We start from the raw sequence: 27132 nt of genomic DNA, 5'->3' as shown, positions 1-27132 counted from the left end.
AACGAAGAACTAATAAGCCAAGAGGCGTGCATATGCATTTCAACCCTTTTTTACTATTTGAAAAAAGGTGTGTTGCTATTGATATTCATGCCACGTTCATTTTCATTAATTTGAAATAAAAAAAAGTGTAGAATTAAGTTTAGATCGTCGTGTTCCACTACCTGGTTTGTTTTGCATTAATATTAACCTCGGCTACGATGCCGGTACCGTAATTTACGCGGTTAATTCTCTTTACTAGTAGTTCTATTTTCTGACAATTTCACAAAGTAAATTAACCGCATTAATGTGTGGTCCTATTCGCATGAGACTTGGCCATTGGCACTATTTTGAATGTCACGTGGTCTACGTCACACGCGGCGACTTCAAGTTCCGACCGCTCACACAGCTGCATTTGTGAAACTTAAATCGATTTTTGATAATAAGAAAATAGTTCACTATTTTGGTTCTTGTTGAGGTTGCCACCTTCAAATTGGTTAAATCACATATAACAAAACGCCCACTTGATGAATGAGAACTTTCAGTTGGAGATATAGCTACGTCTGGTCTGTCTTTACGGCTTTATAACCTGTTGGATGGAAACTTGCGAAAAAAGTCTTTATCCCAATGTCTTCTCGCAACAGCAACTGCATAGCCACAGACGAGCGGTAACGGTAAGCGGAGAACCGCGTAGCTTGTCCCACTATAATCTGTATCTATCGGAGCGGAAACCGCCCGTCCGCTCCGCGTTGTGTGTAAAGGGTCATAAGGAATAACATAGATTCTATATTTTTTATTACCATTACCGCTCGTCTGTGTAAATTGGCCTAGACTTCTTCAGTAGAAATAGAAACGTTTGTCACGTCTGTTCCATAGGAATATTCGGTAATACCAGCGTCCCGTGTAGTGTGCTTCACATATCACATAGACCATAACATAGCATCATAGACCATAGCCTAACCCTTGATACAGGCACCACATTTGATAGGCCTACAAATAAGATGCTGATATTCCTCTAGTCTGGGTTCCAGACGGAGGTTCGTCTTAATATAGTAAAAAGTTAAACATTTTTGCACATATAGCGTTTCATACGTATACTACTTGAGCTGTATTTTCAGACAAAAATCGAAACGTGTGGAATAACATAAAAAAGACAATAAATACAGACTTGGGGAAAGTCTAATATTCCTCCAATGATGCTGCTTGGCAAATATTTTCGTATGTGAAGATAAACTAGCACTGAGAATCGGCTACAGTAACACATCGATTGTACTAATAATTGTTTGACTAAAGGAGGTCGATAATCACATTCAATGGTGTTCTCAAACTTTAATACCTACTTCAGACCCACTTAAATAACCTCCAGTACCTGTTCTCTTGTTATTTGTATACCAAGTTAATACGGATATAATGACCAGAACCATTAGGTATTCTTTTAATTTCAAATTAACACCTCATTTACAGTTTTCTTAATCACATAGCGTAGTGCCACTTAAATATACTTAAAAATAAAAGGAGACATTCTATACTTAATTCTTTCATGCATTTTTAAAGTACTTTGGAACTGTAACTGTTTTCCGGTATACTATCTCAAATATTTCCGTAGGCCCTTTTGGTATAGACGTGTTAATTGTGGACTGGGGGATTGACTTTACCATGAGCCATGTCCATACGTCACTCCAAATCCATGGTCATTTTGGCCTAGTCTATAGACTTTATACCCTGTATTACAAAAACGGAAAATGTTTATTGAACATACTTAGGCCTACAATTCCGAAGACAAATACTAGTATGTCTATAGGATAGGCGTATACTCAAGCGTGGTTCCCACTAGAACGCAACGCAGCGACGTATTGACGCAAAATGCTGTATTGCGTAAACAAACATCGCAAACAAAATTAACACAATTATTAGAAGGGCATTTTCTTACGTTGCGTAAGTTGCGTCGCAAGTGGGAACCAAGCTTTACTAGAAGACATGTTAAAGTACGCCGTGCACTAAACATAGTGTGGACGCGCGTACAAAACAATGAGACATTTTGAGAACAAATTTGACATTTTAGAAAACGCTCGAATAGTCCGCAGCAATGAATATAAGGTACATTTTGTAAGATATTCTCCAATGAAAGTTGATTCAAATTCAAATTCAAATCGAATTCGATTAGTTCTTAAAAGTTTAGCTTATTACTCAATAACATAATTTAGAGGTTTAGAATAAGACTTATTAGTCGCATTTGTACAAAGCACGTGCATATATTCGTTAAACTCTCTCCAATTAGAATGTAACATGTGTTGCGTATAACTACCCAGGATGTTGCGTTTTGAACTTATTTATGGTAATATTCAGAAATTTATTTTAATTAAAGCCCGGATGGATGACAGTTTAGAAATATTCGTTTAATGTTATGAAATGTTTGAAGAAAAACATCTGCTGACGCACATCGGTAATTCTGTGTAATTTTGTTGGTGCAGCGTGAAAATATTATACATTTTTTCGCGGTCCTAAATTTTCGCGATTGTAATGATTTTCTTGGTTATTATAATTTGGCAACAGCTATGCCGATAATTGTAATTATCTGTGAACTGTCCGGTCCCTACACCCCTCCCCACCCTTAAAATACGGTCTACAAGTTGTATGACTGAACGTGAATGAGCAGCACGGGCCAAGGAAACGGTGGAAAGTCGAGAGTGAAGGAAAACCCTCTCCCAACGCCCTCCCCCTTCCTTGTAGGGATTGAACGTGAAAGAGTTGTAGCCTAATCCAAGGAAACGTCGAAAGGTCCAGAGTGAAGAAAACACCCTTTCCCCAACCACCAACCATGCTAAACCTACATATTTCCCGCTTTTAATCCTTTGTTATCGTCCACCTCTCACAATTGCGCTTGTGGATGTTTCGATTCCCCAGTGTGTGCCCCCCCCCCCCCCCGTTTATAACAAAAGGACTCCAGCATATCCGAGGGATGTGTAGTAACAGTATACCGTACCCCTAAGCTCGGTTGGCTATAACGTCACGTGTCCTACAATTCATCTTCATAATGTCGTAACATCATAAATAACATCGTAAATAAACATGATTTATGCAAACAACTGTCTAATTTGCATATATTTCAGCTTACGGTGCAATGTGACATAATTTTAAATGTTCCATTGACCGTCTCGTCGATGTGTCACGTGTGTGATTCATTATTCGCGTAAATGTCACGTGTACTGATACGCGAAATGACTTATAATGAGTATGCGTCACAGACATTATTTAGGCCTAGTTTCCCTAAATGATCGAATACGGTTGATGTATTTTTACATAAATGTATCGTCTGCCAAGGCAGAACATTCATCATCTGTATCTTGCTGTCACTGAACTGTGATTTCATACAATAGGTTGATGATCTGCTTATTCTCACGTTATACATCTGACTTGTATCTCAGTGACTTGCGTTTGTCAGTTAAGATGTATCAGTGACAGTTAAATAAAAAATTGACTTTTTGCTGCAGTACAATCCTAACTGGTCGTTGCATTTGCAATATAATTACAAATTTAGGCTAATTTACAGCTAGTGAGTTTTTCTTTAGTACAATTGTTTATTTTGCTTTTTATAAGCTAAATCATTTGTTGTACATTGTTTTTCAGAATATAAAATTTTTGAATATTTCATTTTTAAGTTTTTGGGGGTTTTCAGAATCTTTTGAAGGGCATACATATTACGTTTGTCGATCAGTCTAGTCGACATACATTCAATTCATTTCAACTTTATTTACCGTTAAATATCATCCAATTAATAAAAACGATACAATGACGTCATCCAGTACCGTGTGGTAGGCCTAGTCTTTTTGTTAGCGTATCACGTATAATACTCCAAGGACCCACTTTTGAAGGTGTTTGTGCCGCGGCAACCAAAAAAGCAAATCTATAACGGAAAGTCAAGTGCACTAGCTGAACGTTTAAACCGGATAGGCTTTCCCTGATCCTCTATTTACACTTACAAGTACAATTATTATTTACCATTTCCTTAATAATTTTATCACATATTGTCAAATTTTAATTATAAGTCTAATCGCTCAATACGATCTTGTTTTTGTAAATTATTTTTGAGATTTAATAATCGGTTTTGTTCATTATTATTTTAAATCTTTTCCGTGAGAAACCCATACATCTGCAGGAAATGAATTTGCTCTGAACTCTTACTTAAATACTATCTATAACGCCTACAAATACATTTAGTTTAATCAACACACGTTCAAATATGTTTAATTTGTTTTTACTTTTCCAGAAATCAATAACGAATTTTCGTGATTTCGTACAATTTTTCTGCATGTGTCATTTCGCAGTGTATCAGGTATGTCTGTCTGTCCCACTTATGGTCTACTGAAAAACGTTAGTTTTGTTAGATCATCTTCATCTTCTATCTAGCATACATTAACGTCAACCGCCAACAAATTTGAAGCGATTCAAAACATATTTTAGCATTATTAAATAGGCCACCTATAAATAAGTATATTATATTATACTCTTAATGATTTTAAGAATTGCTCTGCTCTTGAATACCTTATTGTTCATCTTGAGTTCCTTCTTAAGTTTAGCTCTCTTCCATTTTTTTTATTTAAGTACAGTAGCTCTGGTTTAATTATCTGTTATCTGTTAATTATCCCATATTGAGAGATAACTTGTTTTATTGTTTTTTCTTATGTTTTTTTGAAAGAAATAAATAATAATTTGATCTGTTTGAGTTTTTGAATAGAAAATTCAAACTTGTGGATGTTTAAATTGTCATAAACCAGCAGAAAAACACAGAAAGGAATTTGTGTAAACCAACCGTGACGCGACAAGTGGTTGGAATTCTTTATGAAAAACAAATACAGATGAGTCGTTAGAATCGGGTTAAATTTTTACAGGCGTTGTCACAGAATAGGATCTTTGTTGAAACTGACTAGTGGGTGTTTTATCCAAGAAATTTCTATTGTACGATCATTTTTACCTATGGATTATTTTGAAAGTTTGAACTTGTGACCAGTTTAAATCGATTTTATCTCCTAAGTGGTTCTTTTATTCGTTCCTATCCATCATCTGGCACGCTAGATATTAATGGTGAAACGTATAGCAATAATGCATATCCCATTGCTAAATATTATTGATGACTTTTGTTGTATAGACATTTTTTATTCTGTTCATAAGTAGGCATGTATTGTAGTTAAACGGACAATTACTCACAGATAAATATTATTAGGCTATAGTATTCGACACATTTTTGTTGTCTAAAATATTTTCATATTTTCAGGTTGTATGCTATTGAAATTATATCTACAATGGGTTTGATTCAGACGTTGCTTTTGCAATTGCCCCAATAGCAGTGTTCAAAACAAGCGTTCCATTTATGAAGTATACATTAATAGGGGTTGGCTGTAGTGTTTAAACATATGGCTCTCGCGTCCAAAAGGACGGATTCTAGCCTATACTATACACACATTATACATAGATCTATTAACTCACATGAACTCGAGCGCGTTCAAGCATTGGGATTCCTCTGCTGTTTTGAATATGATGAGACATGTCTACTACTATTATGCCGTACTAAAGCTGTCCACACTATCAAACTTTATGTGACAAAAAACTATATGGACATAATGATGTCATATCACTACCATATTTGGGCATATCACTACCGTATTTGGGCACATTACTACCATACTTGGGTACCAATTTTCTTGTCAACTAGTTTGATAATATAGACAGAGATATAGTCGATATACTTTTCTTTGCAACTTACTCACTTCCTTTCACATGACAAGCGACATACCAGTTAATCGTTTTGGTATAAATTTCGTCATATTATAGTTTAGGTCTTAAAAAATGAATAGTGCATAGTCAGTGTGGGGTTAGAGTGACAGATGCGTTTCTGGGAATAGATATTTATACACATTTGCATAATTCTGGTGTTTTTTTCTGTACATCTTAAATTTAAAGTAGGCCTACAGTAGAACCCAGGAAGGGGGACACCTTCGAGTATCCAGTGTGTGTTGGCCGTAGTGTTAAATATTTTCGGGAAAATCTTCCCTCAAAATGGGGTCTCTCCAGGGTGTCCTTTGAATAAGGGTGCCCCAAAAGAGCGGTTCTACTGTATCTACTACCGTATCCAGCAGCAAATATAAGTATAGCCTACCCCGCCAATGCATGATGGGTATCAATTAATCGCGATATTCAGTTTTAAACATTCCCTGTTTTTGGCCAAGAGAACACTTCTTGTATACGGTATTGGTGATGGCAGGATTTGAACTGACGACCGTGGAATTATAGTACCGTATAACTGTGACATACTACAAAACCACTATTTCAAACTATTCTTAAAACATTAACCTGGATCTTAAAACCAATATTTGACTTTAGTGACAGAATATGAAGAAAACCAGGACGTCTACACACACCAACGACCGGAAGTGAAATATTGAAGATTATTATTAGCAACAGAGTGAAATGGATAAACCAGTAATAATGTTATTTTCATCGTGGTTGTTGATGGCTGGCTGTCGGGTGTCAAACCATCAGTATATCTGTTGTTGCTAATGCCATGATTGTTTTCCTCTCCAGGGAGTGCAACCATAGTTCAGAACTATGAAATGTTCAATACGAAAGCCTATCTTTCCTGAAGTACTCACGCACGAGCAGAAGGCGGAAGAATTCGCAAATGTATTTTCGAAAACATTGAAAAGCACATAAATGACTATGATGCATAATTAAGACGGGTATAGTAAGATATGTCTGCTATACTGTTTTTTATCTTATGAAAATTTGTCGCTCATGAGTATATCGCACTTTTAATACGATATAGACTTATATACAGTACTTGGTGTAAATGTATTTTCCCACGAGACTCAGACATTGTTATACTTTTAAAGTAAGTATTAGTATAAATATGGCATTGGGATTGGAAAGTTATTGAAGACGTGAGAATAATTCATACCGAGAGCTATCTGTGGACACTCTCGTATTCTGTTAGTACCGTACGCGTACCGTACAGCATCGACCTGAAATACGATTTCGTTTTCTCTCTTCAGTGGGGAAACCTTACCAACGTATTTCATTATGATAATCCTTCATGAAAATACAGTAGGGGACTTAAGGAGACATCTTGAAACAACACCAAGAAAGTGTCCTCTTAATAAGGGTATCCCATCCCATTGGCCTTACTCGTAGTTGGTTTTCTCATTTATAATAAGGACAGCATTGGTAGACCTCCAGTAAAGTCACTAGTTCAGGTTGAAGATCGTTCATCGTGTGTCATTTTTGTCACAAGATTCTCTTTTGCAGTCAGTATTTCTTATAATAAATTGTATCTGTAAAACTACGAAATAAACCCATCACATTATTTACCTTTTTTTTACTCAGAAGTTTCTAAGAATTGCTTTTTTTTTCATTAATATATATTGCATTGTTTCGATATTGATTTCTAGGTTCTTCCTATTGTTCTCCCATTTTGGAGGCATTTTTAATATTGTAATACAGTATTACCCCTATTAAAGGACACAACATGTTGTCTCCTTTATAGGACTATGAGTGTCCACAATAGGAGTTGGCAGTAATGTATAGTGTTAAAACATAGGCCTACTGCACTTTCACTTTGTTCGTTTCACGGGAAAATGTTCCCTAATAAGGGGGTTCCAATCCTGTATTTGTTAAAAATTTGTACATTGTTATTAATATTATGAAAATGATATATTATGGTATTAACAATCATAGGCCTATTGGTATTACAATGTTTGTTAGCACTGACCTTGGTGTGATAATCCGCCTGTCTGGTGTTATACTTTACGCAGGTCATATTGGCTGAACTGTGAACAATAATATCTATTGCCAATTTGCCAGTTTAATAAGTGATATATAATAATTCTTGAATCACAAGATACCGGTAGCCTAGGGTAGCTCGTTGGGCCTGATATGCATAGGTCAACCACCGTGCCATGACTACCGGAATCGTTCTGTCAGATGAAAGGAAGCCTAGTTATTTCGAGGATTTTCCTGAAGGTTCTCACATTCCGTCGCTTCTATAAGCCAGACTTCCCTAACTTTTCTACCATACGTGAACCACAAATCATGTCTTTCCGTTGGTTTAAAGTGAATTCTGTAAACAATTTTTAATATGGTGCAGTATACAGAGTTGTGCAATTATTTGAAACGTCAAATCTACCCATCCGAGGGGATCTCTGCGGTCAAAACCAAAATCATCCACAAAATGGCACTCATCAGCCAATCAGAATGTTTATAATGAACAATCTCAAGGTCACGTAAACCCTGGCTCTCTCACAATACCTGGATCAGTGTCATACCCATGCCTTATCCACGACATCATCCGAATTTGTAATTTTAAATATATGTACATAATAAATAGTCCAAAAATGTGTGTAAAAAGTTCGAACGGGCCCTAGTCTTATCCAGTCTCACCCATTCTGTAATTGGCCAGTCGATTCTCCCAGGTGTCATATATCCATCACAGATGTATAAATACAGTATCACATGTGACATTGGTTTTACCTTACCTTTAATCGAAATATAATTCGTATAATACAGTGTAACTTGTGACGAAAATGTGACATTGTATCATGGCACTTTACTGGAACAAATCTTAATTTCAATTCACCCGATTCTTCGTACTTTTAACTGAGAATCGGGTGAATTGGCAAATTATGTCGTGTTATATTTTATGTGTTATTAATGCACCTCAACTGCTTAAAAGAATGTTACATTCACAGGGGAAATTACTAATTTTTAAATTGTTAATTTGCGCTAAAGGTGTGGGTATCTGTCGGCTAACTTTGTAGGTGTAATTTGTAATGCGGTATTCTACTTTTCATGTGGAATTACAGCAAAAAGTAAAGGTTGTAACCCTAACAGGATTGTTCTGGGTGGATTCGCATGGCTTGTATTTCGTAATACTGGTAAAGTAAATCGCCTCCTTGGTGTAAGCGTTGAACTCAACACGAAACATGTGCAAGATTTAACTAAGATGTTTTAGTTAAATTTGTGGCATTGAGTTTTCCTTTTCAGTTTTTCAGGGTTGGTAGACATACTACTAGTCGATGTGGGCCACATTCAACATTATCTTGATGTAGGCTAAAGTTCGACGTTGGTGGGACAAAATATATTACTTATTTAAAATGGTTAAACACCAGGTTTTCTTTTTCAAATAGCAATAGTACGGTATACAATGTAACAGGTAGGCTTATACATACTAAACGTTCCTAAATACAATCCTGTGCGAATGTTCATTGATCATAACTCCGTGTTGAAATCGAAGTTTTGTGACAAAGCAACTTGGGGAAAACGCCGAAAATTATCGTTTATAAAGAATTAACAACAATTTTTGTTCAACTTTGTCTTTAGTAACTGTAAAGTAATTTCACAAATTTCATTTTTCAAAAAATAACTAAAGATATAATGTTTGAAAGTTGGAGCAAACTTCTTTACGTTCTTTATAAAAGCTGAATTTGATCTAAATGTTTTACATAATGCCCAATTTATTCTGAAATCGCCCAAAGTGTAACCGGAAACAGTTTACATGGTCAAACTTCAGTGGTCTAATCTTACGGTCAGTGTAATCATGGAGAAATAAATCAACTTATTTCTTCACGGTGTACAGTAACCCTTGTCCAGTACACTTCAATATACCATATCTGTTATACATTGTGTTGCCACTGATTGAATCACTATTTCTAAGTCCATGAACAACCTATGGTAAAATAACCCTAAAATAGTTCAATTTTATTTCCTTAATTCATTTAATAAATGGATGTATATAATTTATCATTGTGGCACTAAGGTTAATTTCTCCACACTTGAACAATATGCCACAATATACTCTAGTAATAGCAGAAGCCAACGGAGCATGTTATTGTTAATTTAATGGCCAAATAAGTGTTTCCACTTTCGAGGTAATGTTTTTCTGCACCCCCTGCTTGGAAATCCGTTTTATTTGTTTTTAAAGGAATTAAATAGTTTTTAGCAGCTTTTTGATCTGGCTACAGGTGGTTAACTGTCCGTCTAATGGTCAGATCTTTTTATTTTTGTGGTCAAGTATCATAATGTATCATCCCTCGATAGTGGGTACTTGTTCAAATCTTGTTAAAATATCGGTAATATCTTGTATACGAATGATACAAGTATGTTTCAATGATAGCGAAACAATAAGTTTCTTGTTCCAATATTGTTTCCTGGTACTCCTATCTTGGTAGTGCATAATATAGGTTTAGAATAAGATCCCATTTGACAAGTCTGAAGGAAAAACAAGGTCTTCCTTTGATGTACCAAGGTCAAAGTAAAGATGGGATTTCAAGTAATCTATTGAATATTCAGTAAACTGAGGCAAACCGGAGGTATACCTTCCATTTTAACGTTCGTTCCCAACTACTTTCTTTTCTATATGTCCGTTTACAATAACGGCCATGATCTGTTTATGAAGTGCAAATAGAACAAATGATATGATTACACCTTCTTTCTTTCTATATGTCCGTTTACAAAAACGACCATGATCTGTTTATAAAGTGCAAATAGAACAAATGATATGATTACACCTTCTTTCTTTCTATATGTCCGTTTACAAAAACGACCATGATCTGTTTATAAACTGCAAATAGAACAAATGATATGATTACACCTTCTTTCTTTCTATATGTCCGTTTACAAAAACGACCATGATCTGTTTATAAAGTGCAAATAGAGCAAATGATATGATTACACCGTCTCGTAAAAGTTTTTATAAGACCTTGAAGAAATGAAGAATGTATTAAAATAATGCCTCCTAAAATACTTACAGACAATTTTTGTCATGGTAGACTTAATGATCGATAAAGTTGACCACGTGTAACATTTATTTTTAACTGCATTTAATCATACAAATCCAATCCTTTTCGATTTCTATTCCGATATAAACATTTACGATTGAATTCCGCTCCTGTTCCACAATTTCAGATAACGTCTGTCTGTTTGTCTGTCTGTCGGTCCTTGCTATAATAAGTGTTAACACTACAGTGCAACCGTCGGAATTGTCTTATTATATTTCTGGATTATAAATTGTTTAATCGAGTTTAAAGTATAAGATGATTGCTTTTAATGCCGTTTTCTCTAATTATTCTGCTCTTGTGAACAAAATATTTTGAGGTTGCGCCCGTAGACTACTTAATTAAATTGGTGGTGTGGACATGGCAAACTGTAGTCGGCTACTCACTCAAAATAAAAACTTCCTTTACTATCTAACGAATAAGTAAAATTCAAATAATTGTTATGTCATGATTATGGATTTACTGTATTACTATTAAAAAGTATCGAGAATGATTGCTTCACCGCTGGCTTTAAACTGCTTTACGACTGGTAGTTCTGTTGCTGCTTATATCTGATGTAACCCAGTCAAGCGGAACGTTCACTGAATAATCAGCGAAATTTACTTTACCGCATTCAGTTGCAAGTGGTCAGACACAGAGGATCGTTTTGTATGTACTCTCGGTGACGATATATTTACACATAATAATACATAGGATCCGAAACTGTGCTGCGATATATCTTTTTTTTTTGGATGTGCATTTTGCCATTATGAGATATTTTACAGATATAAGTTAATATCCGTTCTCTATGTTGTCAAATCTGCATTTTGTGTCTTGGAAAAAAACAAACGGATTTCTATTATTTCTGCATGGGATTCTTGTCTGACTCGGTATACCAATAATCATTATGGAATTGCGACAGATACACAACTGGAAAATACTACCCAGGAATAATATTTGTTGTGTTTGGCGGACAAATTCATATTTTATTTTCATTGTTGTTTTATTGATGTCAATACAATTGTCAGATGCAATACGACCGACCGGTCCTTTTAGAGTAAGTACTGAATTCGTTTTTGTAGTGTAAAGTGTGTAGTAGGAGTAGGCCTTTATATCGCGTGCGTGTTTTATGTATAACAAAATACATAGTCCTTGGCCTAAATTTGTCGTACAATAATTTAGGCTTAACTTTCTACTTGCTTTGAATACGATACAATAACAATTGTTACATTTGATACTATTAATAGAAACTTCTGATGATCTATAATGTTTATTTTGTCAACAAATAATTGGATTATAATGATACAGTACCTATCTATACAAATAGGCCCATTAAGTAAAGAAAGCATAGTGAAACTGTAAGCCTATAGGCCTATAGGTTTAATTAACTTCTGATGATCTATAATATTTATATTGTCAACAAATAATTGGATTATAATGTACAGTACCTATCTATACAAATAGGCCCATTAAGTAAAGCATAGTGAAACTGTAAGCCTATATAGGTTTAATTAAATTTAGCCGTTATTAATTATTGAGACTTGTGGTATTGTTCGTGGAATTAAGCGCATTGTTCGACAAAAGACAGGACCCAAGCCTTCGTTGTTTCTACCCATTTCTTTTTGTTAAATGTAGTGAAATGGAAAAGGCTGGCGAACCGCCAAACGTGTTTGAAACTAAAGATAACGTATCGCACTGTAGGCCTATTTAAGGGATGGGTATCCCTTACGACGTGTTATTTCTGCGCTACCGCAAAAAAAAAAAAAAGAGGAGGAAAAGAACATGATAATATTAGAAATATTGTTATGAATTTAACCATTGTTTTAGAAATTTAAAAATACATTCATAATGTTTGCAAATATAGGATAAAACAGATTGAAAATGTGTTCGTAGTTTCATCGCTTGTACGTAATTACAAATGCTAGTATAGTATAGAATAAGAGAGAGATACAACGAATAAAAATACATTTCCCCTTCAACAAAAGGCAGGATTATTCAGCCTACCTATAAAGATGTCATATAAATGGTTTAATTGCGCATTGTATAGCGTGAGCTAGGGCAGACTGTAAGTTCACTTGTAAAAACGTTAGCGTTTTATGATTAATCAGAGACATGTGCAAAGAAGTGGAGGAGCTGTTCATTACATGAATTAATTTCACTCTGTGGCATTTGGCGCGTGGAATTCTGATCGTCTGCTGCTGTTCTGCTGCGATACTTATAAAATGATGTCATCGTGTGCATGATATCCATTCTGATAACAGTTTATTTAACGGAGATATAATATCTTTCACCTAAAATAAATTGTTCTGTCTTACGTAAAATATCCTGTATGTGTACTGTTGTGACGTCATTCCTCACAAAAGAAATAAGAAAGTGTTTCTGATGATGTAACAAAACAACGAGACGATATACGTATTGTTCTAGGCTATTTTCAGACAGCTTACCCCTCCTACATGGTGTTTTCCCAATCATCAGTCTAGCCTAAATTAGTGGTGTCCAAGGCCTAAACTAGTCTCGGTAACACCCACTCAGGAAGTGTGTATATAGGTAGGCTACTGATGTAAATTGAACACGCGTGGGCTTAGAGATTATATATATATTATATATTGTTTTACATAGTATGCTATTTATGCTGGTTATATGCAAGTGTTTAACAGGCAACGATTCAATTACTGTAAAATAACATTTTTCTCGTGATACTTGTGTAAAATAGAACAAACGAAATACAGTACGACGAAATCAAGATATGATTACGTAGTCCAATAGGTTATAGACGACGATTCGATAAACAATTTGGCACACATGGCGTTTCATGCGTTAAATACTTTTAGCTTGCCTGACTGACGGTTCAGTACAGAGGCACTCACTCACACTACAGACAATAAACAGCCCCACTGTTTGATGTCTCTAGACAGGACACCGTACGAGAATCGGCTCATATAGGCCTATATCTCATTTAAAGGGAAAAGAAGGAAAGAACTGAAGAAGGAAAAAAGAAGGACTTTTAACTTGACCTTTCTAAATACTTTATTTTCGACGGCCTTAACATCAAGTAAACCTAGAGATATACAAAACTGAATTGTTATACAACAATCGGCATTGACTTTATACAAACAACACGACCTTGGTTGAATGTGGACAAAACAAAGCATCTAATTGCTGCAATTGATAGATAGATCTTGTTATATTGATACAGAAGCATTGTTTACTTAGAGAACATGTAATATGTGATAATGACAATGAACATGGAATGTAGGGTGCTCGGAGAGAATGACAATTGGGTTGCAATATTGTTTCTTCGGAAAAAAATGTATATTACATATCCAATTTTATTCTTATAGTTCATAATCATATGATCGATTTTATTGACTAACCATTTTCAGTACTGTGTCTACTAGATCTCTCCAGTATTATAGGAAAATTCCGTAATATAGCATCATATGTTTCACATCTCATAGTAATAGACCGTAACCCCCTTAACCTTACATGATACAGACACCACATGTGATGCACATGTGATACTGTATCTCCAAATTGTCCTATGATACTGGGCAATCACTTTCGTATGTAGAGATACGGCACTCAGAATAATGGAAGCCCTAAATAATAATATGAACATATGACTAGGACCGTTAATCATTCGGATAGTGTGTTGACCTTAGTTTTAGGCCTAAATTAACGTGAGTACGACTGTTTAATCGATTTAGATCATGGGAATACTGTGCGATCTTGATCCACGATTACAACCTACAGCACCCATGTCGCGACTTTGTTACGGTATATTACCGGTACTAAAAGTAGGCCTAGGTCCAACAGACTACAGGTCAAGGAGCGTATTGAATGGTCATTTTGATGTTTTTTATGAACTTTAAATCAAGGGTTATGCATTGATTAACATCGTGTTACTCCTCTTTATATCGATGGATTACATTAATTCTCCATTTATTTAGTTTTACTAAAAACCTCGCCATACGATACAGAACGTAGTTTATGTAACACTATCAAAATACGGATGTTTACGCGGTTCATACTTTCTCACAAATTGTAAAGAAAAACAATTTTTTTTTTTCAAATTTAAATTGAACGAAAATATTTGCCTGTAAATAATAGTTTTCAAATTTAGTTTTAGTAACACAGGCCTAGCATATGAGTTTACAATAATAATTAGGCTGTATATAAAATATACTACGATATATTATTAAAGCCACGTTTACTTTCGAATATTTTATAATCACATCACTTATAGAATGAAATAGCGCCTTTATATATTGACATCAAGACGTCATTAATAATCTCTAGACATATTTAATATAGGTTGTTAATATGACGATCGAGCACAAACACGAAACACGTGTAATGCGTTTTTATTTCCCATAATGTAAGTGATAACCTAACATATTTATCCATTCATCATCACCTTTCTAATTTCCCAGGGTTCAAGGAATATGAAACAGAAATTATTAGTTATGAATTCGAAACGAAGACAACTTGTATCTTTCTATAATGTATTCCATACCGTACAGTTGATATAATATTATTTTAGTTCAAATACACGTGTAATATTCTATATTTTCATTGTTAGTTTTCTGTATAATTATATTTATGACCTCGAAACTGACTAATTTCAACTACTGTACGTGTATTTGACTTGTTATCGCTGTGGTTAAAAACAAATTATAATCGTCAGTAATACCTCGAATTTATTTGGAAATTTTAAAAAATAAGGAGAATAGGGGGCGCTCGTACAGTTGAATAGATTTTTGAAATGTTTAATGAATACATTAGAAAAAATAACACTGTTATGTTGCATTATGATAATTAAAGTAATGTATCTAATGTTATGTTGTATTAAAACATTTGTTATCTAGTCTAGTGTCTTTCACGGTCAGCCTAGCATTTTATGTTGATGAAATGTTGTAGCCTCATAATGTGCTATCATAACCAATCATCCCTACTCCTTGTAATGCGTTATATAGCCTGCTAACGATGTGTTAGTTACAATTATTGTTTCCTTAGCAATAATTCAAAGTCATAAATTGTTAAAGTAATGTTTAGAGGCGAGATAAATCTTGGAAACTTGGTGAGATTTGAATGTGTTATACTTTTGCATAAAATATAATGTAACCTGCTTTACCCTTTATCGACGTCTTGCCTTAAAATCGTTTGATGTTTTACTGTATAGGCCTTACATGAATAACAGAATTGATCCCCTGGAGAATGCAAAGTTGTATCTAAAACTATATAAATGTACCTTTAAACCTTGTGGTTCTTGGTTTAAAAAGAGCTTAAATTTCCTTGGTTTAAAAACATCCTTAATAACGCCCCTTTAATATAATAATATGTTGGCTATTTAGCACAAGTCATAATGCTGTTCATATGAGAATTATACGTTCCTTATTTTGAATAATACTAATGATTAGGTTATGTAAGTGCACGATGTGCAAACGCCCCTTTAATGTGATATATTGCCTGTTTATAATGTGTTAGCTAGATCCATTCTCGCGTCTGCATTCCGTGTTATAGAACGAAGCAGTAATTATTATAATTATGTATTATAATTGTATCATCACCCAGACATTGTCTAGGGTACACAGATATGAGGTGGATAATGTCACACCTCCGGTACCGTCACCGTCTAGCCTACATATCGGTGTGTGCTATGGTGTTTCAATGGAGAGGGAGGAATGTGTAGGGTGTGGGTGGGAGTGTATACCAATGTACCACGACAGATGGCATATAGTCTACCCGTCCATAATATAAACGATATGACTCAAATGCAATTTATACTGTGTGCGCCAGTAATAAGTGGAACTTTGGATTCGGTTCTTATTCAGTCCGATTGACACGGAATTTCAAACTATGTTATAGGCCTTATAGCATAATGTTTGACCTTATTTCCAGATAGTTGTATATATAGTGAGACATACATACATTATTCAATCCAGCATTATTAGATTTTGCAATTACAGTATTTGATTTTTCTTCGTTAACATGCATACTCTTCTATATATTATTCAGAATGTAGAATCTAATACAATGATTCTTTTTCACGTATTTTTTGCATAGTTCACGCATCGTTGCTGAAGGCATTAAAATTGATGAGTGTATCTATGACTTATCGTGTTCATGTTATCGAGAAGTGACAGTTTCTTGTATAGCGAACTGTCAAATATTACATTACAAGGCATTTCACGTGCTTGATTTTTTCCAACTGTCGTTTGTCTATAAAGTCTTATTTTGACCGTTCGTAATGCCAGATCTCGGTCAACGCTGTTAAAGATGCTTTCCTCGCGGCGGAAACACAACACAACGCGTCTAAAAATGGATGAATTAGGCCTATATAATTCTACAGGCCTACAAAACAAAAGTTGTATAACCAACGTATCAGAGATCGTTGTCGAGTATATTAAAGTTGTGTGTACTGCAGTAACTGAACCCGTTCAAGATGCTTTCCTCGCGGCGGAAACACAACGCGTCTAATGGATGAATAATTGTACAGGCCTAAAAAAAAGTATGAGAGATCGCTGTCGAGTAATTGGAGTTGTGTGTAATGCAGTAACTGCAGTAACTGGACCCGATCCTTAGTAACGGTTTATTCTAGATACATTAAAGGGTATATAGTTGCAGTAATAAAGCAAATGACATATAGTATACGATATATGTAACATATGATCCATAAATTAACCAGCTAGACGGAGCAGTTAGCACTCTTTACACATGCCAAGTGCTAACGATATTTATTACAACGCGGCATCGTGATAATAACTTTGCCTCGTATATAACAGTACATTGTCATTATTTTGCTCCTAATAGCCAATGCATAGGATTAGTTAGCAAACATGTTAGAGAGATTTAACAACATGTATTAAGTATGTCTGAGTGTTCATAGCTGTTAATGCGGTGTTGTCCTAAGCCCAAACGTGGTAATGTTCACTTAATTTATCTCGTTGTTGTTAAGGTTTTGTTCCAGGCTTAAAGATGCCAGTTCGTATTCAAGTCGGTTTCTGAATAATTTCCTTTTTGTGGTGGGGGTATTGAAGGTCGAATGTATATTTTTTGCCTGTCCACAATTGTAATGTTTTCGTTGAAAATAACTGTGGATTGGGTCACGACAGAGTTCAATGCTAATTAGCCGAATTGCTCTTTGTTATAGCCATCACGAACGCTTGTTTTTCTTTTAGGCTACAATTGTTTTGTGGTATAGCTCGAGGGGATACGATTGTGTATAATATCTGAGATAGGCCTATAGTTTGTTTTATAGAGCCTCGACTTCACAATTTTCAGTATAATGATTGCTTTTATAATTACTACTATTTAGGTATTGGATGCTCAAATGTTATACAGTTCAACCTGTTAAATTTATTACCATATGTCATATCATAGTCAATTTATTCAATTCAAGAGATTTTTTTTTACAACCAACGTTCTGTTAAGCTTTGTATTGTATACGCTATCAAACTAGTTTGTGTGATGTGCCCAAATATGGTAGTGATATGCTTAAATATGGTAGTGATATGCTTAAATATGGTAGTGATATGACATCATCATGTCCATTTATGGGCACATCACATTTTTGTTGTCACATAAAGTTTGATAGTGTAGAAAGAGCTTTACTTTATCTTTTTTCTACGTTAAATTTCCTGGTATGTATTGTAATAATGATACCGGTATTACAGCATTATCTGACCTATTTGTGTGTAGTATATTATGAAGCATATGCCGTATGTAGTAGGCCTATAAAGCTGACTAAAAATCCAAGCCTTGACCTAGAAATATAGCCGTTTGGTAAAGATAGCAAAAGGTAGCTCCTCAAAAAACACAATAACCACCATATTCAAGCGAAATCCTCCTATTCATACGCTAAGCTTAGGCCATACTTTTGATACTTTGTCTTAAGCTCTGTCTACACTATCAAACGTTAGTGTGACAATAAAAAGTGATGTGCCCATATATGGACATGATGATGTCATATCACTATCATATTTGGGCATATCACTACCGTATTTGGGCACATCACACCTTTTTGTCATAAAGTTACATAACATAAAGTTTGATAGTGTAGACAGAGCTTTAGAAATTGTATAAAAGAAGAACTTGTATACTATGATATGTCTACAATATATACTAATGTAGCCAGCCAGTATTATCAATATTAGTGTATGATGCCTATAGGCTACACTGCTTTAGTATTAGGACTTGTTGTTAAAATGATGGTTTTTTGTTGAACCGTCTTTCAAAACCTTCGAGGGATTAGTTATACCATAGTATACCCTGTCGAGTATCGTCATGATTTATACCGGATATTATGAATACCCATAATTATCTCAAATGCACCCACACACTAAATCCCAGACAGTCTAAATCATATAGCGTAAACATATCTTTAGAAAGTATTGTTAACTCGTTAATATCTGACATATAATATAACAGTTATCGTTATAGCAAAACGTACATCAAAGCCTAATCGTCTTCTTCGTAATATCATATGCCCAAGTGACAACTATTATAGCCTACTGTACATAACAGTATGATACATAGACCAAGTGTATGGTTGTAGGAAACATAGGCCTACTAATACGCATTACCACCAGTCTATTAGATATCGTGGTAACTTCGTACTTATACTGCACTGTGTGAAGTCCTGTAATTAAACTTTCAACCAATGGAAATCGAGCAACCGTTTACGTTGCGTAAACAATATCGTCCAATCAGCGCGTACTATATTCAGTATCAATTTGGACAAATAATGCTGGTTCAAGGGCGATAAATTACAAAACATTTTCTATCAAAATTAAATTAGTGTTCGGAAGAATAGGTCCGCGGAATGTAGGCCTAGTGTCGTGTGTAGAATTTCACAGGTTTTATCTCAAGACATATCGAGAAAGAAATAAGCGAAAAATAAACTTTACTTTACAGTTAATTTGAGTATTATGATTCGTTTTTAGGATACATATTCTGGATATATAAACCTATGCCTGAAATAGACATGTCAGTTTAGCATTAAATTTTGTACGTACTGTACATTAATGACATGTATAACGCTTATTACTAATGTCATAAACATCAGAATCTTCGTTTTTCTCGTTCTATAAAAAGCACAGTTAACTAATAGCTATATTTATATACCGGCGTACGTGTCTATTTGTCCTTTCTACAATACGTTTTTCTGCGCGGAATTCCCAAATGGGATGAATCATTTATTCAGGGCAACCCTTGGTTTCTAAATTCACTGCAGTCGTTTCTTTAGTAGGTGACCGGCTTCCTTTAGGTTATCTATAAAGAGTAGCGTAGATCAGCAATGACTGAGCGAGGAATTATCTTGAGGTTATAATTGAGTTGACGCCATTGTGAATCTAGGATTTCCTCATAAAGTTGCAATTAGTTTGATAATCTTTTAGTCACTGTAATCTAACTTTCATATCATCAAAATAATTATGAAAGGTTTTTAGTGACATTCTTTCTGGAATATAATAAATATATTATCGGGACAAATTGATTTGCTGCTTAATGAAAAGCATACAAACTGTATCTCTTATAAAAATAATGTTTTTTCACTGCTCTCACTTTTCACAAAGCCTGGTTCCCACTGAACGCAACGTATTTGATTTAAACGCAACGCAACTGATGTACGCATTTGACTATACGTTGCACGTTATGCAAGGCGTTTGACATAGGTAACGCATTGGAAGTATTCGCAACGCGTTTAACGTAAAAGCAACGCATTGGATGATACAAGCGTAAGTGTACGTTTAAAATGGAGATAGCGACTATTTATACCATTATTGTTACATTAATAGTTAAATAGCACTTTGTCATGTATACATAGTGTCCCACAAAACAAGATTGCCTCTATTTTTCTTATTGGCGTTATTTATCATAAGCCATGAAGGAATATGAAAGAGCATAAGCGATTAAGCCCACGTGTGACAATATACACTGTGTTTTTTCCAAAATCAAGAATATTAGCAGCTAAACTACTGTCAAATTTGAAGTAATTGTGTATAATGTGCCTGATGTTCGTACATGGCACTGTTCATAATGATGATGCTTCAGATGATTGTGTCTCTATAGATATTAATTGTTATCACTTACACACTTATGCTTATCTATAATCAGTAACAACTCGACAAGTGCCAATCCTGTCATTGTCACGTGAGAAAGAAATAGGCCTAATAATTAATTAGGTAACAGTTATTATTAAAGTTAATTGTGCATTTGAAACTGGTTTTAACTGACAATGTTTGTTTGTCTGGTTTGTGCTAGTTAAACTGACGTTCTGAAGTGGAATAAACTTTCGGAAATTATCAACACAACGTATTAAATCCTGTAATACTTAGTACCGGAAAACCCAACTTAAGCCTGTGCTACCGTTGAACGTTTTGCTTATCAACAACAACGCTTTAGTTAGCTATAAGACATTCTGAAGTTAAGCTATAACACCCCCTACATCCCCTCTCCTGCCCTGCTGGATTAACTACCCTTGGCTTCGACTCATGCACTGTCACTACTCCATATAGGCCTTTAATAATAGAATCCCCTTCTTTGGGACGTCATCCCTTTTTAGAGAACACGTGAAACGAACGAAGAACGAACTATTTATATTCTCATATATCCCTCCCCTCTGAAGATCCCGAAGGTGTACCCTTAATAACCATACGAAGGATTGTATTAATGATTAATGATTATTAATGTTTCTCTTTTTAGTGACATATATTTATTTCAATAAATAGTTTTGTAACAATATGCAGTATATAGTAGAAAACGTGTATTTGCAAGGCAGACAGACTATGGAACGCTGTTCACGCAATAATTCATTGATATGAATGTTATGATGCGATATGTGAATGGAACGTATCGATGATACGAAGTTTGTTGATTCAAATCGCAACACAAATCCGTATCATCAATGTATTCAAACGCGTCATAAAATTCATAGCATTGACTTTTTTTCGTGAACGGCGTTCCATAGCAGACAGGTAAAAATAAATGACAACATGAATGATTGCAATAAAAGTAGGGCTATCCGATTCTATCGGAGCAAGAATGTCGCGAAAGGGTTGTGGCAGTTCACGATACCTGCTAACTAACAAACCATACAAAGAATGTTTTAGAAAAACAGATATAAAATAACAATGAACATAAAAAATAAAATGTGTAATCCTCTTAAAAATATACTGAGTTATCGAAGCATATCTAGCCGCATTAAATATAATCTCCACGGATGAGAGCGGTTATTTTACCAATATTGAAGCTCCATGATTGAAGGTTAAATACCCAGCATGAATACCATCTCATTCTGTATATATCAATACGTCCAGGATTTTCACAATATAGACACAAATACCGCATAGAAATATAAAGATTGGTGGATTTTACGACAGTGGCTTTTATTGGTTACATATTATTGTTGTTCATGCATCATTTACTTTTGTAGTTTTGGGTAAAATCTTCCAAAATTATTTCATTGTTCAAGTTTTACAGTCACCTTAGTTTACCCCCAAGATTTGTATGTTTAAATAATTGAAAGAGTAAACTAATCGTTTGTTGAGTTTTAGATAATATTAGAAAACACAATTGTTGCGATTTTTATCTATTTCGTTGATTCTTTTTAGTAATAAACTTTACTTCGTTCTCTGACGTAAAACTACTTGCTTCCCTAGACTTGCCCCAAAAATCTCGAGTCATTCTCTATTAATATTTTTAATGTTTTTAGTAATCCAGTCGGCATTTCGTTTGTTTCTGTATTATTCCAGCTAAGTATGTATACGTATGAAACGCCATGTGTACCAACATTAAGTCGAACCGAACCCAGCTATGAGCCACCGTACTATGGCTTTCCATCCGACCTATAGCTAGCAACTCTGAAAATGTTTTCAGCATTTAGTTCATTGTCAGTTCTCTGATTTCCTCTCGTTTTATTCCCTTTAACTTTCCCTGTTAAAATGTTCTTTACTATACGATATGTTTCTTGTTTTAACTTAGGCTTATCCGCCTAGGTACTACAGGCATGTTTTTTGATGAGCGGTATTTAGTACTTAGTAGTTAGTTATAGTTACCGCGTTAATATAGGAGGGCGTGCTTTAAAATAGCTGTGTACTTGTGTATCAATGTGTGTCATTTTCACTGTGCTGTTTCGAAACAACTTTATAACAAATAATTTGCGACAGTACACATGTAAATACGTATAGGCCTACACGATTTTGATTTTTAAAGACATGATACCCAGAATAAATAAACTTGACAGTTGTAATACTATATTTCACTACTAAATCATGTTCGTTCATATTTCTATTGGAGTAAAATTTGAATTTGTTTTGCGATCAAAGGTTTCGCTAAATACCAGATGTTTGAGGTAGTTTTAAGACACTTTTGGGGGATTGCATGGATTAGCTTCCGGCCAGACGATCTCTTGGGGATTTTAGCCCTGAGTTGCAAAGTTTATTTTCGGATTTCATTGTTATTGATATCTTCGGAAATATTATTTCTGCGGTTTCTTATTATTGATATGTTGACCATTCTGGTGAGAGCATAGTTGGTAATATTGGAACCAATTGCGTTGTGCTCGTCTCCATAATGGTTAGTGCCGTGTCTGCGCAGAAAGTTGAAATATGAGAAGACAATATCTTGTAATTTCTATTATTAATATTAGATAACGTGTTAGCTGAGAAAATATCCTCAGCAGGAATTGAACCAGGGATCTCAACTGTGTAAGGCCGGACACATAACCATTACACCAAACTCGCATACCCATGCTTGTAGTGAAATTAGCCTAATCACACACAGCATTAAGATACAAAAATAACAAATATCTATATTTTCTGGGGAAATCTTATGTAGGGAATGTTACAGTAGGCGCAATATCTATATTTTCTGGGGTAATCTTATGTAGGGAATGTTACAGTAGGCGCGCGTAGGTATGCACTCTCGGGGTGCTCTTCTAGTTTGTCAAGTACTTCACTCAGTTTCTGAGTGCTTTCATTGTTTTGTTTGTTTTTTTGGAATAGGCTTAGAGCAATAATGTAAATATATGATTTCAGCATATGCTGTGTTGGCGGTTATTTATATTGTAATATTTTGTGTGTGGGAGATTATTATTGTATTATTGTATTTTTAACCTTAATATGCACTTTTGTTTTATCCGTTATTGCTTTTTGTTCTGTTTATATTTAATTGGTGTTTCGTTATATTGATGTGCATTTATATTAACATTTCTTTAATATGAATTATATCGTATGTATGTTTACCCACCCACATTTCGTTTTGAATCCATATTGGATATCATATAGAATATTTTGTTTATAAAGATACCATGGACCTATAAACCTAATGTATAGGTCCATGGGTATACTATAGGAATATTCGTGCGTCCGTTTAATGTAATCATAACTCATCATTTATTTTGTAGAATTATGTAATACTACTAATAATAATAATAATCGAAAAACGTAATTGAAATTATATAGCTATTATTTGGGCCTTATACATACAAATATGGTTATGATTTAATATTTCGAAAATGGTAGTGTTATGATATTTATTTAGGCGTATTGCCAAGATTATCAATTAGGCCCTATTGAATTGAATCACTGTCGCCGCAGTGTGATGCTCACTCGGGTCAAACAAACACAATATGATGTTGTATCTAATAATGTGTAGTAAAGGAGTAGACTTAGTAAACATTCTCCACTACTAGGCACTTGGCCAAGGACATTTATTTCTTTTATGTAGGCCTCAATTTTTCAATATTAAAGGATCTTATGCAATTGTGTTATTGTGTATATTACATAGCAAATAGCTTATTAATGAAATTTCTGTGTGTAACATCTACTTAAGCTCTCTCTACACTATCAAACTAGTTTGACAAAAAAAGTGTGATGTGCCTAAAAAATGGTAGTGGTATGACGTCATCGTGTCCATATATGAGCACATCACATTTTGTTATCATATTATAAAGTTTGATAGTGTAGACAGAGCTTTAGTCACACACGTCAAAACCCGAGCGAGGTTCAACCATGGTTCATTGGAAAATATTAAAATGGCCTAACTATAGTATTTAATTGATGGATTGTCTTGTTAACACAAGGAAGAATCTATGAATATAACACCGTTCAAATTACGGAATATTGAATGACATTGTAACTACACAGATATAAATATATTATATTATCTTGATTGATATCACTGAGTATTTAGAAAGAAAACTTTAAGCTATACGCTTGATCGAGTATCTTGGGTTTATATAGATAATGATCTTAATAATCCTCGAAGACCCTGGGGATTTAAAACCAGGGTACTTGATATTAGTAGGTTAACATTTGATAGGTTTTGGAAATTACCGTTTTAAAGACAGATTAGTACTATTATAATACGGTATGAAATATGAAATATATTATTGGAATATGAATTGACAAATTGAATACGTTGCATTATAATTTGTTTGTATATATGTGACAAAACATGTGATGTGCCCATATATGGACATGATGATGTCATAGCACTACCTTATTTAAGCATATCACTACCATATTTGGGCACATCACACTTTTTTTTTCAAACTAGTTTTATAGATAGTGTAGTATAGACAGAGCTTAAGTCCAGAGATAGTACTGTTTCAAATATACTATTGGGCTTTATGTGTTTTCTTCCTAATTTTGAAAGGTCATGACCTCATTTAAAACTCATAATTTTATAGTGCATCAAGTAACATTAATGTTTTCTTCCGGATAACAAGGCCGTGTTTCAGTATATTTGATTTGATTCTGCAGCTGTCACTAGATAATATTAAACTGATTACTGCAAGTCAGTTAGATACACAAAAAAGTATTGGGGCTCATCTTCGTACATCGTTACGCATTGTTCCCATTTTCAGTTGAAACTATTATTTTTTACACAAGTATAGTTGTTATTACATTGGTTTGATATATAATAATAATTACTTTTGCATTAGTAGCACACCATAGTTAACGGGTTATTTTTGTACCGAATCCAGTTGTAATTAATGAAATAAAGCTTAAAATAATTTAGCTATATCATATTTCTCACTTGAACGTAAACTATATGTATTTTTTATAAGGAGTACAGTCTATACTGTAATAAAATCAAGTTCATTCGGGGAATTTGTAATTATGACCTAGTACTAATTTCTGTGTCACTGGTAACGACAACGTAACCTTTTGTTTGTAGATTGTGTTCGCTGGAGTAACCCATAATCGAAACAAAAAATATTGGAATGTTTGTATACAATAGAAAAATGCTGTCTACACGATAAGTGTTGGGTTTGGCTATTTCTGGAAACTAAGAGTTATTATATTCATTCGATTTCACATGAATAATTTCAAAACCGGAAACTTTACGTTATTTCACACGGAAAGCATTGTTTTTGTTTGTGCGGCAATTAATCGGATGAATTTTTTACAAATTAATTTTAGCAATTAAAACAGAGCATGACCTTGTTAATTATTGAAGGTAAAACTGTTTGGATGTTTGCCATAAACCAGGATTAAAGTTGAGTCTAGGTTTACGGTGTGTTTAATCCGAAATTGGGATTAAAAGATTGTGAATGATCAAAAGACATAATTTTAAATTAATATTTGTAATAAACTACTTCCAGAGTAAGCGTAAAGCTCTGTCTACACTATCAAACTTTATGTGACAAAAAAATGCGATGTGCCCATATATGGACACGATGATGTTATATCACTACCATATTTGGGCATATCACTACCATATTTGGGCATATCACTACCATATTTGGGCATATCACTACCATATTTGGGCATATCACTACCATATTTGGGCATATCACTACCATATTTGGGCATATCACTACCATATTTGGGCATATCACTGCCATATTTGGCAGTAGTAGTATTGTAGACAGAGTTTGTGTCAATATATAGCAGGCACTGCTCCTGATTTTTGTTTCAAATGTTATATCGTAATAATTAATGTTGGAAATAATGTATTATTGGAAAATGATTGACAGGTATTATATTAGGTTATATGCGGCTATTTGGCTTACTATTGGGGCCGGAATTTTTGTGTACACTTTGAAATTAATTTGATCGTTCTTTGGATCAGCATTTAAGCCGGTGATCCCATCTTCATCGATTTAATTTTAGCCTGTTTATAATATTTGTAGAGAGCGGTATGGCCGCGCGTAGTGTTGTGTGATATCGTACTGGCATGTGAAAGGCGTGGGTTCGACACCTGTCTGTATATTGTATAATTTACTCCCATTGCCTCGTCCTTTAGGTGGGACATAAAGCCGTTGGTCCCGTGTCACACATTTCGCGATAAGGAACTGTGTACACTATTTGAAAAGTGTATAGGATTGTCTCTCGGTTTGCTGATC

At 34.5% G+C, this 27132-nt stretch overlaps 1 protein-coding gene across 3 annotated transcripts in view; it reads left to right on the top strand.

Moving 5' to 3' along the window:
* LOC144843119 (vascular endothelial growth factor A-like) overlaps positions 1-27132 on the top strand; it is a 126648-nt gene that overhangs the window by 80325 nt on the left and 19191 nt on the right. Inside the window, exon 1 of one of the 3 annotated variants that reach the window (XM_078699840.1) lies at positions 11461-11835. The exons of 1 other annotated variant lie outside the window; for it this stretch is intronic. In XM_078699840.1, coding sequence (XP_078555966.1) covers positions 11686-11835 — 150 coding nt within the window. In that variant the 5' untranslated portion in view covers positions 11461-11685. Of the gene's footprint in view, positions 1-11460; positions 11836-27132 lie in introns of those variants that run through there. One more of the 3 variants, XR_013612226.1, reaches the window with a different exon arrangement.

Source organism: Antedon bifida, chromosome 5 (genome assembly GCF_963402885.1).
Source record: "Antedon bifida chromosome 5, ecAntBifi1.1, whole genome shotgun sequence".
NCBI lineage: Eukaryota > Metazoa > Echinodermata > Crinoidea > Comatulida > Antedonidae > Antedon > Antedon bifida.
Note: the sequence above shows the minus strand (reverse complement) of the source record. Positions and strands in the feature narration are given on the sequence as shown.